The 21,019-nt window shown below is 39.9% G+C and overlaps 1 protein-coding gene across 2 annotated transcripts in view; it reads left to right on the forward strand.

Moving 5' to 3' along the window:
- The window catches only part of Pde6 (phosphodiesterase 6), a 649,430-nt gene that overhangs the window by 355,386 nt on the left and 273,025 nt on the right, over window positions 1-21,019 (forward strand). For both annotated transcript variants that reach the window (XM_083140787.1, XM_083140788.1), the window contains one exon: window positions 8,360-8,478. In XM_083140787.1, the coding sequence (XP_082996913.1) occupies window positions 8,360-8,478 (119 nt within the window). The remainder of the gene's footprint in view (window positions 1-8,359; window positions 8,479-21,019) is intronic.

Genomic DNA, 21,019 nt, shown 5'->3' on the forward strand with positions numbered 1-21,019 from the left:
CGTCATTAGCATGGCGAGTTATCGCTTGGCAATGCGAAAGGTACAAAATTACACTAAGAAACTAGACTACAGAAAAGACAATGGTCACTCGTTGGGTTTTGCGAACCGTTGAACCTGAATCATGGCTGGGTGTAGTATAATTACCTGTCTATCTGAAGTCTTTAGCTGAATCAAATAAGCGAAGTCCTCTGTAAGCTTCTCCACTATGCTGACCAAAGCGTCCTTCTACCTCTGACCTACTGCCTTGCTGACCACCTTCTCTCTCCCCACTCAATCCCAAAAGTCCGTCTCCTCTCAGCTTGTCTCCCCTCTATATTCCCAGGCCATCGAGCTCTTCCTCAATGCCGAATCGTGTTTATTATAATTGCTACCATGCAAACCGCTGACTCTATAACCAGAAGTATTACCTGTTTCCTGAATGCTCAGGAGGTTTGCATGGCACAACACAATGCATTGTAAACATGCCTCAGAGGTTTGAGACAGCTGGGAAAAACAAGTGAATGCCCTGGTCAACGTGAAGCGTTCAGAGAGACTTAAATAAAATAAACATACAATCTTAGGGATTGATACGATTTCAAAATTTGTCTACAAACCGTAGATAGCATAACAAAATTTCGAATAACGCACATAAAATGTCGGTGGTTGGTATTTGTGGGTGGAGCAAAACCCTTTCCTGCCTAGGGCGTCAAAATACAGGGTTGTGTAAAATATGAACACGTCCATATTTTCATTTTTCAAAATATAACAACGTGATACAAAGCTTTCGCAGGTACCCTTCGTTCAGGATCTTGCATTTCGTAACAACACTCTTGACTGCCTCTCTCTCTCTCTCTCTCTCTCTCTCTCCCCCCCCCTTTTTCTCCTTCCTTCCCTTCCTAATCCGATACTTAAACAAACTTTGGAAATTATTATTTGATTTGCAACAAGCAATAGAAACTTTGGGAAGTTCTGAAGAGCGCACTTTCGCTTCCTCTCTCGACGCATACCGGCCAGTTGACGGTACGTGCCGCTTTAGGAACCACCACTTGATATAATAAATATTGCGGTTTCACATGGGAATATTGTCCGCTTTAACTTTCGACTGGAAGAAAATAAACGTGGAAGACGCACGAAAAAACAATAAGATCGAGTATTACTAGAAGACTGGCTGAGAACCTTTCCTGCTTATTTCAATCTGGAGATTTAATAACCGAACAGGATGGAAATTGATGCTCTCCTTCTGGAGAAGGTCGCTGCCTTCAGAGATTTATCTCCTGACTATTAAGCCTGGCGATATTTTCTCCCACAAGGCTGCCTCTTATAACATGAACCTTAGGCCTTGTCTGCATTCTTTTTCTTCCACAAGTACCACAAGGTTATGTTCCGCAAGATGTTAATTTGATAATTAATCTTTTCTCATAAAAGTCTACCAGATGAAACAAAAGATGAGTTCACAACTATTTAAATATATCACAATACATTACAGATTCCGAATTGAACATTTTGCTTTTAAGGGTATCAAACAGATTGCTTTGCCGAAAACATAGCCAGTCTATTTTTAGGCACAGGCATAAAACTACTAGGCACAGGCATAAAACTACTAAGTACTCATATCGTGAATGTAACTCCATACTAAGGATTGTCACCACATAATGTGATGTACAGTCATGTAAAAAAATACTTTCCCTATGCAGTCTTAATACCAGTAGTAGGGTAGATCGGGGCCACTGAAATGTAAGAAAACTCGGTTATTGTTGTTTGTTTTTCTGTTGTCTGTAGTACGTTACAGTTCGTTAATCGAAATGGCGCCGGTTGGGGAAAGTTGATACGGCTGAATTGTGGCGGGTTGATACGGTGTATCAATTTACCCCAGCTGCTTCTAATTATTTTTTTGTTTGTTTGTTTGCAGAAAATGGTCCGGCATTATGTCAAAAAGACCAGTCGAGGAGAAATACCAATTGAAACATTTAAGAAAGCCTACGCCGATGTCAAGAATGGTACCTTGTCACTGAGAGAAGCCGCAAAGACATATGGGATCGACAAAATGACTCTTATGAGGTATGAAAAGAAAAAAGAAGTAAACCAAAGTGAGGATACCAAAATACGAATGGGTTACTCCAAACGTCGTCAGGTGTTCATTGAAGATTTAGAACTTCAACTAAAGGAATGCATTGTCCACTGTTCAAGGATCAACTATGGTTTGAAACTAACGTCTTGGGATTAGAAGCCACCCCTTCCACCAGCAGTGACAATCAAGAATTGCATCGTGTGTCAGTAAGCCCAAAAGAGTTACGTCCGTACCCTAAGGCTGGAGAACGAAAAGCAAATCGAAAAGGGAAACCACGAATGATATCGTCAATTCTTACAGACACACCAGTGAAGAGCAGATTAGAAATGAAGCTTGAACAAGAGTTAACAATAAATTATTGAGATCAGAAAGAGTTAAAAAAAAGATTGTGCCATTCTTTGAAAAAAAGGAAAAAGGGAGTCAGCAAATAATAGTAAGAAAATAAATAATGGACCGTCCGAAAGAGAAACTCCAGGTAAAAAGAAGAAAATACCAAACAGGAAATATTTGAATAATAATAATTCAGAGTCAAAGTCAGAAGATGAAGACAGCTTGTGTCTAATGTGCCTCGAACCATTTTCAGCTTCTAAGCCTGGTGATAATTGGATACAATGCATTTCCTGCATTAGATGGGCTCACTTAAAATGCGCATACGATAGTTCTATGTACACCTGTGTTCACTGTAAATCAGATATGTGCATAACATAAAGTGATAGTGGCTATCCATCTTGATACGATGTTTTGTTCATGTTTGTATGCTTTTCCTGAATACTAAACTTTGATTCAAAATTACTTTCTTGTATTTTGTCTTATTTAATCAAACTATGTCACATCGTTATCAACCTACTTCAAATTAGTATCAACTTGCCCTGCGTTACTAATTAGGTTCTCGTCAGCTTACAAATTATATCTGTGAAATTTTTATGTGCTTTTTATAAAGGTAAAGAGTTAAACTATCGAGTAGTAACATGTTTTATTTTCTTGCTAGCAACATAAAAAAGAAAAAGATCGAACTCTCAAATTGTATCAAATTGCCCCGCTCTCCCCTATTAAGGGGGAAATATTTCCTTTCACGACTGTACAGTGCGATGAACAAGACAAGGAGCAAAGGAAGAAATAAATGAACGAAAAGAAAAATTATAATACAGAGCATTCCCTGACATTCGCTACGAGACTCGGCTGCAAGCGGCCCGGCAGCAGCGCGTGTCTTTTCCGGTGCAAGAGTCCGCGACAGTCGCTTATATTAAAGCTCGTAAAAAGGTTTAGAGTAACAGGGTCAGTTCTGAATAAAAGTGGAAAGAAAAATGGGGAAATAAAGTATACAAAGACAATCCACACACCATCCGTGAGTTAAAATAGAGTATTGTACGAAAAATCGGGAGAATTACAGTAGACGAACTTGAACGTGTAAATGCCAATTTCCTTCGGAGATGCCAGTAATGTGTTGCAGCAGAGGCACATCATTTTCAACACCTTCTGTAGTCAAAGTTAGTACACAACATGAAAACTGTAATTTTAATAGCAGACTCTAGCGACTTTCGCTGACCCGTTCACCGGGAAAGACAAGCGCTGATGCCGGGCAGCTTGCCGCCGAGTCTCGTAGCGAATGTCAGGGAATGCTCTGTGGTAACCCGTGGCGCAACAGACGTTGAGGGCCAGGACCCTCAGTAAACCAGCCTCACTCTCACATGGCGATCATCCAACCAGTTATGGGGCGACGTGTGGTCAGCACGACTAACCCCCAGTCGTTGTAGGTTTCCATGACAGGTTACGCTACTCATTCGTAGCTCCCGAATTTCTCAGGATTGTAGGCGACCACTGTTCCCATATATTGGCCGAAATCTCCACAGGGCGAGTCCCGTAGCCCGAGGCCAAAGACTGGTGCCTTAGACCGCTCGAGCCCTGACGTTGTAGCAGGCCGTACTAATCGCTCCGCAAGGGAAGTCGGTACTTTTACTTTTATGATGATAATTTATTGATAAGGTGTAAATGAATGTCAGTAATTTGCCCATATTTGTTCAGTGTGTTTTTTATTCTCATCAGTTAAATCAGATATTTTGACCACTTGACTATAGTGGAACCACAATCAAAAAAAGTCTGCGCAGACCCGCGACTTCGTGTGCACCGTGCTCCCGCGAGGCGAGGAGGGCCAGTGTGAACTATGCTTCCTTATGGCTTAGCTCTTTTGGAGCTAGATCTGGCTTTTTCGTGCACTCGTTTGGCTGTGAACTGTGGCGCCGCCCTCCTGCCTCACTATAATTGCCGTCACAGGCCCACATAGACCAACTTTTGCCATGAATGTAAATTTTGCAGGTGATATTGTTACGTTGGCTGCGTCTCCACCCCGCCTTACGTCCCCATACCAACTTTTTTATAGCACCGTGGCTGACGTAAAGATGACATAATATTCTTTTCTGGGAATCCTTTATTTTCAATTTCATACGACCATCGGTGGATTACTGAGATGGGTGATGCCGCCAGATCTAGACGGTGAAAACTAAGAATAAATTATCATCATTTTAAAGTTGAAGGTAATAGTTGCGCCCCCTCCCCTTTTCATACCTAACATTGCACCAGGAGGCACTTTATCCTGCCTTCGTCAATCTAGCTCCTTGAAACTCAACTTGAGTTTCATTTAAGATGAACCTTAGTTCTTTTATGCGTATCAGGTTTGGCAACACTGCCAGGATAGCCGTAGGAGGCAAGGAAAAATGCATTACGCTTATGGAAGCATTATTTTGTTTGTTCTCTCGGGAATATCAAACATTCAACGGCATAGAAAAGTACATGGACGGATAAAGAACACGTTGAACAATTTGTTGGTCGTAGGAAAAGTTGAAACTCCCATTTGATTAGCCGTAACTTGAAATTGATTCCCCATAAGGATTACATGGGATTCTGTAAACACTAACTCATCATATTTTTAAACATCGTGTCTAGCTTAATAATTAACTTAAAAAACCGATTGCAGTGCCAACATGGAGATAAATTCATACTCTCTTGTATAGTCAAGGGTTTCTTTAGTAGCAGTGCCCATTCCGACGATATTGAAATAAATGTAAACTGGTGCAAAACTATCACTCTTCTCCTTAATTTCAGAAATAAAAGTTACTTAGCACCAATGAATATTTACCATAATAATTCTTAAAGAAAATAAAACTATCTGCTTAAAAGTGGAATCTGGATAAAATGACACGAAAGTAAAAGCCGATGGGACGTACACAGCAACGAGAAAACCATACAAATATTTTCCCAGAAATTAGTGATTTTCAACCTGTTACCATCTTAGGTGCTAGGTCCGTCTTGATTTGACACTCTTGCCAACACCTGCTTTCATCTGAACCCTATTGCTGTCGCCTGCTTGCATGTTATTCATCTTCTGCGTCAACCCCTTGAGCTCCCTAATTGCGACGCCTTTGGTCTTTCATCTTCCTCAAAGTCATCTAGTTACAGACTTGTGCCGCAAGGATGGCAATTCAAGTTGTCGAAGTTATCTGTCGTCGCCTTTAAGTTGTGACACACAACCTTGGCTAGGGCTGTGTGTCCCTACACGCGACTTGAATAATGTCTCGTAATAAGATTTATGTACACATAGTGAAAGTTGTACGAAGCAAAACTCAGAGTTTCTGAGTCATGGATCTACTTACTCTCTGTAGAGAGTTGTTTACTGAGGAGAATCAAGTACCCTTACAAGCGATACAAAGCTAGGCTCTTACTGGATTATATTGTGAAATGAAACGTTATTATTGGGTTATTCACAAACTGTTGCAGACTTTATAATAAATTCCCTCTACCGATTCCTTGATTTTCATACACTTTGACTTATTTTCAGAAGGCTTCGTAGCTATATGTTCTGAAAGGCAGGCCCATTTTTCTTTGTTCCCAACAGTCTGTCAACAATACATTGCTTTCTGTAACAGTTCAACGAATAGATACATTCTACAATTAAAACAGAATGAGAGAGATGAGAGAGACAGATAAATAGGTAAAGGTAAACTGAGAGATAATTATTTTAAATATTAAAAAAATCTGTGTGGAAGGTTTCAACAAGTTATAAAAATATATGGAAGTAGAATATTTATAGGAATTTTATTTCATTATAATCCCAATTACTTCAAATTATTACTTGAAAAGTAAGTAAATTTATAATAGTGGAGAGAGAGAGTATTCATTCTCTCTTCCCCTCTTTTCCTTCCTCTTCCACTCTTTCTTATTCTTTCTCCCAGTATCTTTCTTTTCCATCTATCATTCTCCCACTCTCTTTCTCTCCTTCTTTTCGCCCTATCTTCTTCCCAGTCTCTTTCAAACTTTCTTTTCCGCCTATCTCCCTCAAGTCTGTTTCTCTCTTTCTTTGTTCCCCTATCTTCTTCCCAGTCTCTCTCTCTCTCTCTCCTTCTTTTCCATTCTATCTTCCTCTCAGTCACTTCCTAACTTTCATTTTGCCATCTTCCTCCCAGTCTGTTTCTCTTTCTTTTTACCCCTACCTTCCTCCCAGTCTTTCTCTGTTTCTTTTTCCTTCTATTTTCCTCCCAGTCTCTTTCTTCTTTCAACCTCTATATCGTATCTCTTTATTTCTTTCCATCTCTCTCTCCCCATTATCTCTGTACGGCAGTACTTAAAGTTTGTGTGCTACATTTAGTTGCCATTACAAGACTATTAGACTCTTATACACTGAGATAACACACAATGAAATAATTGCTTTTATGCAGTTCGTATACATTAGGAAGTGACATTACATAAAACTACGTTACTAATACAGGGAGTCCATAAAGTCCTGCAAAAAACTAAAACTCTATAACTTGAAAACTATTAAGTTTATTAACAAAATATTTTGTGTGTACTTACAGCAAGGTTCAAAGTTTATTTCCTGCTTGTTAGGTTCATCGCCAAATCTCCAATTGTGCACCATTCACGTCCAAACACTGTTGCAGTCTTTTTGTGAAACCGAGAATTGCGTGCTGACGGTGCTCTCCTGGGATATTCAGAATCACATCTCTTATTTTTTCTTTTAGGTCATCCAGATTAGCTGGTTTCTGTGAATACACCTCGGTCTTTACATGTCCCCACAACCAATAATCGCAAGGTGACAAGTCTGGTGATCTTGCAGGCCAAGGTGTGGTCCTCTTCGGCCAATCCATCTACCTTGAAATTGTTCGTTAAGAAACTGCCGAACTTCAAGGGCAAAATGCGGCGGCGCCCCATCTTGTTGCATGTGGACGGCATTAATGATGCCTAAACTATTAAGTTCTGGCACAAGGAATGTCTGTAGCATGTTCAGATAGTTGTTGCCATTTACCGTGTCTTCCTCGAAGAAAAAAGGACCAATGACGTGGTCCATTGAAATCCTGGCCTTCCACTGCGTGGCAAATCTGACACACTTCCCGTTGCCTTGAACTTTTCATACCATCTCTTGATACTTGAATTTGCTGGGGGTGGTTTCCCATATGTTGTCTGGAACTTTCTCTGCACTGAAACACAAGATTTTAACTCTGCAAACCACAGAACACACTGTGCCTTTTCCTGGATGAACGCCATCTTAAGTCAAATGATCACGTGATTACCAGTGCAAGCGTTACTGAGCAGTGTGGCCAGAACAAAACTTTAAACTTCCACCCTTCTCACCCAAAAAATGTGTATTGTTAAACGCAACAGCTAAAAAGTTATAGAGTTTTAGTTTTTTGTAGGACTTTATGGAATCCCTTAAATTCATAGAATTCTGGCATCTCTTTTAAGTTTCCTGCAGGCACTAGAGTGAGTGTGAAAAATAAGAATAAAAATCCACATTCGTTTTGCTCATGCAAAAATTCGGTGTAGGTTTTATGAAGATACATTAATTATTTATAATAAATTCACATTACAAACACATATTAATATCTTGGATGGAGAAAATTTCTTTCATTTTGTTTATAAATATATTTCATGTACACGAAAAAACGCCAAATGCATCAAATAAGGTTGACGAACTTTATGTGCATCACTTGTAAACGCATAATTTTGGTTTCTTTGACATGGTCGCGTATGATCGATTTTATTAGTGCATCAGACGGAGGAGAAGCTGATAAAAATACTCTTTGATGTATTATCTTGTGCTTTTTGATGCATGAAAAGTGCATCATTAGCAGCTTATGTGCTTTAGAGTCAAAACATTGTGCATATTCGTGTCAATTAACACATGAATAATCATCATTCATCCGTATTGACAGAATGATAGTGATAGGCGGTAGCCATAAATACGATGTGATTCTATACAGCATCAATGTTAAAATGTATTTTTTATTTTATTTATTATTATTATTATTATTATTATTGCAGAATTGGAAGATGCGGTACGAAAAGCCCGATCGGAGGAAATCCGAATTCCTTTCGGTATAGGAATTGCCGGATATGTCGCCCAGAGCAAGGAAATCATCAACATCAAAGACGCCTATCAGGTTAGTCTATTTCTTTCAATTTTCCCACAAGAATTGATATGACGTATAATATGCTTCACTTAACTGCGAAGAGAAAAAGGAAACTTCCTATAAGGTTGGAAATACACGCTGATTTGCAGATTTGAACTTTTATGTAAATAAGAGGTGGTATCATAAAGTTTCGAGACTAGTTCTGTAACACGCCAACAGATGGCAACACAAGGCTGCATGCACACTGCACAGTCACAGGAAGAATCAACCTTCATGAGTCAGTGTGCCAAGAAACATCGTCGTGTGTTCATCGGGAGCTTTGCTTTTCTAACCGCGTGCGTTACCACGTCTGCGATTCCATTATAGGCATCAAGTTAGAACAAAGAGCGAACGTGAAATTCTGCGTGAAACTGGACAAATCTGACACTTAGATTCTTGGCATGATTCGGTAAGTTTACTGTGATGCTGTAATGAGTCGTTTGAGGTGTTTTGAGACGCACGCGCGCTTCAAGAGCGAAAGAACACCACTGAAAGACGACGCAAACGCCAAAAATGTCGAAACCATTTGGCAATTTGTGCATGTGAATCGTCGAAGAACAATCCACAACATTGCTGTCATTGTCGGTATGTCATACGGAACCACATTTGCTCCTGCGGATTTCGCTCTCATCCCGACGATGAAGATCCAGCTCAAATGTTACTGTTTTGACTCCATTTCGGATAAGGTGCTTGACACGCTTCGGAAAGAAGACTTCTGGGGCACAGTCCAGATGTAGCAGGAACTCTGGGAGCGCTGAATTGCTGTGCAACGGGACTATTTGAAGTTGATAGTGTGTAAACGTAGATGAACAAAGTACTTTCTTCTAAACCGAGCTAGTCTCGAAAGTTTTTGATACCACCTCGTATACATTACCATGAAACATACGTACTTACATTCAAAGACTAGGAATTCAAATAAAGCGGATGATCGTAGCTGACATACGATAGGCGGCGTCGCTGTTGGGCTCCCAGCCAGGGGTGCCCATCCTCCCAAGGCCAATAGCGCATCTTCCCTAAATCATATCATGCGCCCCCCCCCCCAATGATATTATTCGCGCCCTCAAACCATATCGTAATTCCCACGAAGTATTTAATTACGACAGCGTGTCTACGGAAAGTAACAATTTTCTTAGCTTAACTTAACAATACTTGATCTGCCCCTCCTCCCTAAACAGGGTGGGTGCCCACCACGTATGACTGCCCCTAAAATCGTTCATCATAATATCACCAAAATAGTTTGTATGAATGTATGTAACAATTGATGTCAATTTGAATGAAATATCATGTTAAACTGTCCATATTTTTTAATTGTTCGATTAATTTATATGGAAAATTTTCCTGTGACAAGAAGTTAGAAATGCGGATTCGATATATTTTTGATCCAAATGATGCACCTGCTTTAAATTAAGCAATATACTAAGACTAAGCATTATATTTTAAGAAGTAATGTTATTAATGAATATCGCTTATGTCTTGCAATGCAGCTATAGTATAAAACTTCACATTCATCTCAGTAAAACGCGAAACATGCATTCTCTTAACACATTAATCCTTGCGAGCGAAGCGAGCAAGAAATTTTTTACATCCATTTCTTGGAAGGCTTTCAATAATATTATTTTAATGAGGTGCCAATACTTTCTTAGGATCCCGAGATATTTAGTCTTTTCCAGCTTCTCTTTTGACACGTTCGGGGTCGAAAATGTATGGATACCATATCGCTAAATACGGTCTCTAAAATTTAATGTCCGAACTCCCTATCAACTACAGAAATCCCTCGACAATCTAAGATTTAACACTTTATCAAGAGCTTCCTATCTCCCCTTTAAATTTAATACTCAATCCTACCATCAAAATTTCCATGTCAATTTTAGACTTATTGTTGATATTGAAGAGTGGATATTGCCTTTGTCAAAACATTAATTCTCAGTCTCCACACAAGAATTTCCGCAACAGTCTAAGACCATAGCAATACCCAAGAATTGGATACACCCTCAGTTTAATTCTCAACCTCCTTCTAACTAAAATACCCGCCATCATCGCAGACATAGAGTTGGATACTGTCCGCCACCCCAACAATTAATTCACAATCCCCCAGAACCCACATGTCAATTAAGGCCTAATATACTAGAGTTGGATATCCCCCCCCCTTTTTTGATAATACCCTTAAACACTTACTTCATAAAATGGATTAAATATGGTGAATTTAAGGTGTAAAATATTTACATATATTTTGGAAAAATATATAAAATATTATTTGAAGGGAAAAAATTCCCCCCAAGAAATCTCGATGGCGCAACTTGCGTCATAATCCCACCCTGTGGCCTCCCCTGCTCCCAGCAGCAATCGCTAACCTGCGGCGGTTAACTTTGGGAGCCAGAAAGTTCGATTTTCTTTAAAATTGCATAATTTCCTTATCCGAATTATTTTTTACCTTATCCTCTGTAAGGTATGTGTAATATACAGACGTTTTCTCCGAAATATCATCTTTACATGGATGTATGATACACATCACAATTTTGTTTCATAACTGCTGTCAAGGTTTTGCATTTTCTTGTGGAAGGTCGAAACTATTTTGATGGTGTGTATAATTATCAACACACGGCCCGTGTAATACACTTGTATAAATTTCTTCTTCGCTGAACCGTGTGTTAATAATTAAACACACCCTATAGTAACAAAGAAGTTCATGCAGACGTCTGTTTTCAAAGAACTGTGTAGTTGCTGCCTGCAAGTTGTGTATCAATCTGATACACATGGCAGTTAAATTAATGCATGGCAGTTAAATTATTAATAGAAACTTGACGAAAATTATATTCTGGTGTATTAAGATTACTTTTGGATATGAAAAGTCACTTCGCAACTTTTACGCCATCATGTGTGTATTCTGCAAAATAATGAGTATCTCTTATCTTCTCGCGTCTATTTCACCTTCACGAAGATATCTGGCGACTGGAATTTTACATGGTAGTATTACTTTTTTTTAATACTCTAGCAATGTTACGTTACATAACTGTACAAGGATTGTGCAGGAAAGATGAAAGCTTGGAGGTGAACTGGTTGTTACAAAAAATGCCAAAACATTATTTTGATTATGAAAACAACGAACATTTTCATCCACCATAAGAATGACATGGGAGTTGAAACCCATGATATTTTAAATAAGCTTTATGTAGCTTAACCCCAGCTTACCTGTGCCTTGCAGGAAACTTGCTTACCTGAGGAGGGGCCCTCAGTGGCCCACACAATTTTTAGCACTAAAATTCAAGAACACATTTTGAATAACTGTTTCTTTTTTTCTTACTATAAGTGCAGTAATATAATAATTACAAAAAATACCATCATTACTAAAATCAAGAACCAATTACTGCATGAGGAACATACACATATTTTAACATTAAGTAAACCTAAAAAAAATATTAATGTTGTAATTATGCTTGCTTTGTTGCATAGGTGCAGTTATATATACACACAGGGTATCCCAGAAATAGATGGCATAACTTCAGGAGCGTGTTCCTTACATGTAAGCAATGAAAAAAATTTATATGAACCTAGGTCCGGAAATTTGGTTTCCGAGTTATAGGCTGTCACTACACGTGCTCACTGGAATTTGTTTATCTTACACACTTGGTCTATGGCACTTATAGTTCTTCACAGTACCCTAGAGAAGATGTTAAAAATGACCATCTTCGGACTCAATACAGTCCGCACATGGACGTCGCATGGCCACTGGAATACGCTCCCAAATGCCTGTCGTGTTCCGTATTGTCTCACAACCTGCTACAATGCGATTGCGGAGAGTATTCACATCTGCCAGTGCAGACGAATACACCAGTGATTTCAAATGGCCCCACAAGTAGAAATCCAAGGGTGAGCGTGGAGGCCAAGCAATTGGTTCGCCTCTACCGATTCACCGACCAGGGTACCTTCGATTCAAGTACTTGCGGCAACAAGACAAAAGTGCGGGAGTATCATCATGCATGTAGTGAGTTTGTTGACGTATGTTCAGTGGAACATCTTCCAAGATAGCGGGCAGGTTGCTTGCCAGAAATCATCTGTACACCGATCCCATAAGTGTATGCGCAAGTTCATGTGGCCCGAATAACATGTCACCAAAAATGCAGGCCCAGATGTTTTGGGAGAAGCGCACTTGATGATGTGATGGAATGTGTGCATGTGGATTTTCCTCAGGCCAAACATGCTGATTGTGGAAGTTCACGATTCCATCTTGTGTGAACTGTGCTTCATCTGTGAAGATCACAAAGGCAGGAAAGTTAGGAGTTGTAGCACATTGCTGCATAAACCATTGGCAGAACACGACACACGAAGGGTAATCTGCTGGTGATAATGCCAGTACATGTTGCAGATGTTTATGTTAAAAAGAGAGGTAAATATTATTACATAAAATGAGTTATATTAAATTAAATTAGAATTAGAAACAATACCACGAAAATTTCCCCCTGGTATAGATACAACTGTTTTTCTCGCAAAACTCTCCAGATAGTGGATCGAGGAATATCCACTTGCATTGCTAACCTTCGTGGGCTGATTTCAGGAGTTGCGGTCACAATATCCAGAATCTCTTCTTCTTGCACAGGAGTCGTTGATCGAGATCGTCCTCTTTCAACAACACGTGGTGCAAAATTACCACATTCATACAGGCGGCGATGGATACTCACAAGTGTTTTTTTTTCTATCTGGGCATCTTCGGTGTGGGTACCTTTCGTGGAAGATGGACAACCATTGAGCAGGTGTTATGACAGCCTATAACTCGGAAACCAAACGTTCCCGGACCTATGTTCATATAAACGTTTTTCATTGTTTACATGTAAGGAACACTATCCTGAAGTTATGCCACTTATTTCTGGGACACCCTGTATAAAAGGTAAAGTGTTCCCCTGTGCTTAGCACCACGCCATGAAGGTGTATAGGGGGTGTAGGGGTAACGCCCAACACTTTCTTGATCCGGTCGTGAGTGGGGGTGATGTGATCAGCATCATGCCCCTGACCGCCTTTACCCCTCCAGGGTTTCCCCCAGGTACCCATGTTATTCGACGCTGGGTGGGCGCCGGGGCCGCTTCCATCGTTAGAAAAGTTCCCGGATTTGAACCGGCCGGGGATCGAACCCGGGACCTTTAGCATGGTAGTCAGACGCGTTACCGACTGAGCCACCGCGGCCACATTATCCTGTATAGTAATAAAAATTACCATCATTAGCAACCAATTATAGTCCACACGTTTACTTCGTTAACGTCGAAGAACTAAAGAATCCGCCGTCACAAACGTGGGTGGGGATAAATAGCGGGCGAGTTGTTTTCGTCCAATGACACTCAACCTTCAGCCAATGGATGCAGCTGTCATTGTGCTCGTCTACTTCACGTGGAGTCCTTGAGCCAATGGGCGCAGCTGTCATTCTGCTCGTTTACTCCACGTTGAGTCTCAGTCACATGACTGCTGATACGCTGTTGCCGTACTTTGCAACTTCAATATGGAGACCGTGAGAAGGTGGGTGCGCGGAGGGACAAGGTGGCGTATAGTAGATGTGAGGCAACACTGTGCGTTGAATGTGATTGTTGCAGCTGGTGGGCGCGCTCTGTCGACTTCAAAGCCAGCCGACCGTTGACGTAGCTAACGCGTCGACTATACACAGTGTCACTGACAGCATCAGTGCCCTGTCGGAACACACATCCTAATGGGAGAGTGACAGGCGCAACACGCGAATTTTGCGTGGGGATGGAGGTTTATAGGCACACCACGTGAATTTTGCCTACTGTGTACAGTTACCGGCAATAAAGAAGGGACACCTAGATCCTGAAATACTCGCTTCAATGCAGGGCGTATGTGTGTTGCCTAACTCTACGGCAGTGGTAGAAGTTGCCTTTGAAAAGTTGCCTTTAAAATCCACTTATCGCCGTAGTTAGGCAACACACACAACTCCTTGCGGGGAAGCTAGTATTTTGTTTCCCATTTTTTTTTTGCCGGTGACTATATACAACATTTATGATTTTATGAACAAAATTATTACAGAAACATTGATAACCCCAGGAAATAATATACAAGGTGGCGCAAAAGTCAGTTTAGCCATACACAAATTCAAGTTTATACACAAAATTCAAGTATACAAACAAAATACAAGTAGATAGACAAAATTCCAGTTTCAGTGGTTTTGTTCAAAGTGTCCTCCATTGTTTGCAATACATTGTGTGCAACGATCAACACAGAATTGCAAATACGATGCAGTAAACTTGTATCATTGTTGATGACATGAAACGCAATTATAATCGAGTCTTTCAGTGCATCCAAATCTGCCGGTGCTGATGAGTAAGTATACCATATCCTTAACAATTCCCCATTAAGCAAAATCGTATTGCGTCAAACCACAAGAACGCGCAGGCCAATCAACGGTATCACGGCGTCCACTCTTCAAATATGTCATCTAACAACAAACAACCACACTACAACAATCCAGACACTCAACTGTCGACAAATGAATAACGAATCCATTGTTGCCAGTGTCACACGACAATGTTACCAACCGTATACCTAAAAAATATTACTTAGCACAAGAAGCACATACACTATCGTGATACTACAGGGTGTCCCACGAACGGCGCAACTTGGAATTAAGAGTGGCGTTACTTTGTAACCGAAACCTGTACATACATAAGTCATACACCAAATGTTAGCCCTGTCCAAGTAGATATTTTTAAACATAGAAACAATAAACGGGGTGCAGTGTTGTTAATGCAGTGTTGCCAAATGTAAGTGAAAGTATAAATTTATTTTTCCACAAAGCATGGAAAATTGCATGTCAAACATTCGTACGGAAATTTGGACGTCAATTTCCACCTTGGGTAGGTGGACTATTTCGCCATCTATAGTTCAGAGAAGAAAACCGATCATTTTCGCGTATAGCCAATCCTGAAATGCCTCGTAAAGGCGTACCGGTCCAAATGGGTGTTTTAAAAAAAATATGAGGTACAGTGGCAACACTGTTGATGTTTGAAGGCAACAAAAGGTATGTTTGGTGATGGTCTATGACATGGAAATACTGGAAACAGGAAAAAAATGAAAATTATGGTGAAAAAAGTGTTACTTACCTACTCCTGGCAACCATGCAATGCACGTAACAGGCAGTGTAACTTTACAAAAGATGTTGAAAATGACAACCATTTTCCCTGAGGTATTCATCAACACGTTTTATCATGTTGGAAGCAACTTTATGCAAGGTTGATTGGTTTATATTGTTAATGGCTGTGCAAATGTTTATTTTTAGATCATCAAGTGTTCTTGGGTTATTAATGTAAACTGTTTGTTTCAAATAACCCCACAGAAAAAAATCTGGAGACGTCAGATCCGGGGAGCGACTGGGCCATATGTTTTTGCTTATAATGTGATCGCCAAAAAACTCTGCCAACATGTCTAAAGTTTCATTAGACGTGTGACATGTTGCGGAGTCTTGTTGAAACCAACAATCACGTTCATCACGTTCCAACAGAGAAATAAACTGTGTGATAAGGTCACGACAAACTATTCCGTCAACTGTTGTGTTGAAAAAGAATGGACCGATTATTTTTCTCCGCGAAATCGCGCACCACACACCGATCTTTTGTGGATGAAGTGATTGTTCATGTAACAAATGGGGATTGTTACTTGACCAGTGTCGAGAATTTTGACTGTTGACATATCCATTTAAGTGGAACCATGCTTCATCCGTGAAAAAAAACCTTATCCAAAATATTCACACCATTGTCTCTAATAAAATTTCTAAACCACTGGCAGTATCTTACACGTGCACCTTTGTCTGCTTCCTTCAGTTCTTGCACCACAGCCTGTACCTTATATGCACGTAGGTGCAATTGTTTTAACGCTCGGTGAGTTGTTGTTTTTGATACACCTGACTGTGCAGCAAGTTTACGAACAGATTTCCTGGGAGATTGTGATATTCTCTGCTCCACATCCTGCAGCACACCTTGTGTCAAAACTGGTGGTTGTCTGTGGTAGGGTTTGTCATTAACTGATCCTGTTTCACGAAATCTGGAAACAAGTCGATATATCGTCGAATTTTCTGGAACACTGTTATTCGGATATTTCTCGCGAAACACAGTTTTTACACTAGCATACGATTTTGAACAAAAATAATGTTCCCCAATGAACACCATCTCTTCCAAAGAGTACTTCATTTCACAGAACAATTCTAATCTTCCCCTACGAACAATGCGAAATGCACGGCTCAAACAGTTCTGAGTACACAACTAACTGATTCTTTTGTTCTCGTTCGGTGGGCGCTCTTATCGCATTGCATGGTTGCCAGGAGTAAGTAAGTAACACTTTTTTCACCATAATTTTCATTTTCTTTTTTTCCTGTTTCCAGTATTTCCATGTCATAGACCATCACTAAACACACCTTTTGTTGCCTTCACACATCAACAGTGTTGCCACTGTACCTCATATTTTTTTTTTAAAACACCCATTTGGACCGGTACGCCTTTACGAGGCATTTCAGGATTGGCTATACGCGAAAACGATCGGTTTTCTTCTCTGAACTATAGATGGCGAAATAGTCCACCTATCCAAGGTAGAAATTGACGTCCAAATTTCCGTACGAATGTTTGACATGCAATTTTCCATGCTTTGTGGAAAAATAAATTTACACTTTCACTTACATTTGGCAACACTGCATTAACAACACTCCACCCCGTTTGTTGTTTCTATGTTTAAAAATATCTACTTGGACAGGGCTAACATTTGATGTATGACTTATGTATGTACAGGTTTCGGTTACAAAGTAACGCCACTCTTAATTCCAAGTTGTGGCGTTCGTGGGACACCCTGTATTATAAATGTGCTTTTGGGGTAAACTGACTTTGCTTTTTTATAAAAACATTTCCTTGGGTAAGATGAGGTTAATATCGGTTTAAAGATCCCATAAACTAAAGTTACTGTTTTCTCTTGTGTAATACTCGTTCGCAGAATGGATTGGAAATGAATGCTGACTTTATTCTAAACTGTGTACCTCAGTCCCTTGTATAAGCCTACATTCATTCCTTGTCGTAGATTATCAGTAGTTGTTGTAACTTTCAGAATATATCAAACCCAAACCCAGAAAGTGTACTTTATTAAGGGCATTGCTGGAAATATGAATTGAAAAGGTTCCCGTTGCAGTTTTTATGACTTGCCCGTCTCGCACACATGTGTGGGCGTGAGCCACATTGTGCCAGATAGGTCGTGCATTCGCAACAGCTGGTCCGTTGTCTGATGCCGGGACGGGGTCATTTCTCCCACAAAGCTGCCACGTTGGTGGAAAGAACACGCTCAATATTGAACAGAAACCTTTACGTGGGGTAGCTAGAGATGGTTACTTGTGTGTAGGGTTGCGAGATTGCGGAGAAAGTTTCTATTGTAATACACTGATGTTACAAGTAGTAGGTCTCTTCAGTAAACTTGTACTCAAGTTTATATTGGATGCTGGTTATTGTTATAGTCTGCGAAGGAGACGGTTGGAAAGTTGTTGGTATGGACTCCGTTAATGTGACGTCACAGCAGACGACAAGCTGGGACTGAGTCTAAACAAATAACGTGCTCTTTTCGCTATTGAAATACATTGAGTCTCCCTTTGCAAAGGGTTACTTTAAGAATCGTGACAATAGTTACGACAAAAAATGTGATGTGCATCGTACATCAATGTTAAGATGATTGATTGATTGATTTAGTTGATTTTAATTCGCGTTTTGTGCCTCGTGGCTAATTTGCGAAGATGGAGATGAGTGATGAAATTGATGAATGGACATTCACAAACAACCAAGCCCGAGCGGGATTCGAACCCGGGACCCTTGGCGTCGCAGCGCGATGTGCTAACCACTTTTTTTTTTAAAAAAGGAAAGCCCCTAAGCGGAAGTTTCCCCCATCACACTTCGTTTACTCATATCATTTCACTCAAATTTCTCTTTCAGGACTTTCAGGACAGACAATCACAAACATCCATGTTCGAGCCAGGATTCTAACCCGGGACACCCGGCGTAGTAGCGCGATGTGCTAACCACTCTGCCACGGGGGCCGACAACCACTCGGCCACGGGGTCCGGTCAATGTAAAGATGAGATTTCGGAGAATACGTGTATACGTATACCTTACAGATGAGAATGTAATGAATAAATGAAGTTGGAAAATGAGTAAAGCGAATGTCCAAATGGAATCCTATCCAAAATCGCAACCAATGGGCGCCGCCGGTTTAATCGCATGATGCTGCTGGTTTCCCATCATCCATAGCGGCAGCGTGGCTGACTTGAGTTCGGTTGAGCTTCGGCCCGGCTTCGGCCGTGCTCGGAACTGGAATGTCCAACTATTGTATTCTTTACCTTATTCTCTGTAAGATTCCTGTGATATATAGTCGTATTCTCCGAAATGTCATCTTTATATCGATGTACAATATGCATCATAATTTTGTTTCATAACTGCTGTCACAATAGTTAAAACTACCCTTCCGATGAAAAATCCCATTGACTTGAATAGGAAGGAAACACGTTTGCCCGTTGTGTAGACTCAGTTCCAGCTCGTCGTCTGCTTGTGACGTCACCACTAATGGACTCCATTGTGCGCAGGGGTGCCCACAGGGGGATTCTTCGTGATGCGCCTGCGCCATGGGAATTGTTTTGGGACAACGTTTTACAGTTTAGCTACCAGTATATATATCTTCACAGAAAAATGGGGGGGCTCGTTTCGTTTGATCGATTTGGAGTGGGAAGGGGCTGGCTGTTCCCATTAACACAAGGTTAGTCAAGCAGGCAAACTGTTAAGAATAAGGTTCATTACACTAACACTGGCAGTGAGCCTGAGCAGTTTAGTACGTTTTGTGTTAGCAAACGAAAGTGAGCCGTACTTTTTCTTTCTTTAGTCTCCTAATTTCGCCACTTTTAATTTTAAAAGTGGTTCAAAATGAGGAATTTATCAATATTTTTTCGCCACAACTTTGCAACATCAGAAGTTATCATTTATGTAAAATGTTATTTCAATCAATGTCAAAGTAATAGGCTATACAATATACATGTTAATATCTATATTCTAAACAATACCTAAAGTAAACATGTATTGCTTAAATGTATGTATTATATCATTACCCAAATTTTGTCTGACCAAATAATTTGAGTAAATAATTCGGCATAAAGAGAGGGTGGGGATGTTCTATCTTTTGGGGAGGAGTGCGTCATAGGCCTTGGGGGGAGGGGCACCACTGATTGTGCGTTTGTTTCTATCACTGTTCGAATTAACGGGTGGGGGGTGAAGCATATAGTTTACAATTTCTTAACTATGTAAAAGAAACACAATTGAAATAATCATTCTTGTCCATTAATGGTCCCAGTCATCAAATATTTCCGTGCCGTAAAGTATGCAGCCAGCCTTGTGGATTATAGGAGAATACCAATTTGCAAATGAGCAACCTCACTGAACCGAGACAACAGTAGGCTCATTTACACTTAAGTTTTCATGACATAGGGCTGATAGGTATTAAAGTGTTCACAAGAAACTTGTAGGTAGTTTAGATGGGCATTGAGTTCGAACTTGGCAATAGAAATTTGGTCAAGGTTTTAGTGTTACTAGTTCGATAGCTCATTTTGTGTGTATTTGCTTTCTTAGAATGTAAAATATACTGTTTCTGAAATTATAAATGTTATCATAAGATTTAATGACTTAAGGTACTTATAATCGCAATGCAATAGTTTAGTTTACTGACTGGAAACATATACAAATTTGCATACACATGAAAACCTAATTCCGAAATAAAATCACAAATACGCCACTGAGTAGGCATCCTCACCCAAAGCAAAAAGCTTAATTCGCATAGTGGTCTCTATTGCCAATACCATCATCAATATAGAATGGTGCGTAATCCAGAACACACAACACAACACTAGGTCAACTTCAAGAAGTAAAGTTGCTTCTTTTTCCTATATTTATTTACCTCTTTCTTTTTTTCCCTGCTAGTCTCTTTTCTTTCTTTCTAAGCTTATTTTCCTCTGTAATTCTGTTTTTTTCTGCCAGCCTCTTTTTATTTCTCTCTCTGCTTCTTTTTCCAATATTTCTCTGCCTATTTCCTTTTTTCTCTGCTAGTCTCATTTCTTTCTTTCTAAGCTTATTTTCCTCTCTAATCCTCTGTCTTTATTTTCTGCCAGCCTCTTTTTATTTCCCTGTGTGCTTGTTTTTCCTATATTTGTCTACCTCTTTCTTTTTTCTCTATGCTAGTATTTTTTCTTTCTCTCTAAACTTATTTTCCCTTCTAATTCTCTGTCTTTCTTTTCGGTCAGCCTCTTTTTATTTCCCTCCGTGAATATTTTTCCTATATTTCTTGTCTTTCTTTCTGTGCTAGCATCTTTTTATTTTTTATATGTTTCATTTCATCCTCTATTCTCTTCCTCTTCTCTCTTTAATTCTTTTTTTTTAGCTAGTATTTTTTATTTCTTTCTGAACTTCCTTTTCCCCCTCCATTTTTCTTATCTCTTTCTTTCGGTATATCTGTTTAAACAAATGCAAAATAATAA

This window comes from Lepisma saccharinum, chromosome 19 (assembly GCF_977018435.1).
Source record: "Lepisma saccharinum chromosome 19, izLepSacc3.1, whole genome shotgun sequence".
NCBI classification, from domain to species: domain Eukaryota; kingdom Metazoa; phylum Arthropoda; class Insecta; order Zygentoma; family Lepismatidae; genus Lepisma; species Lepisma saccharinum.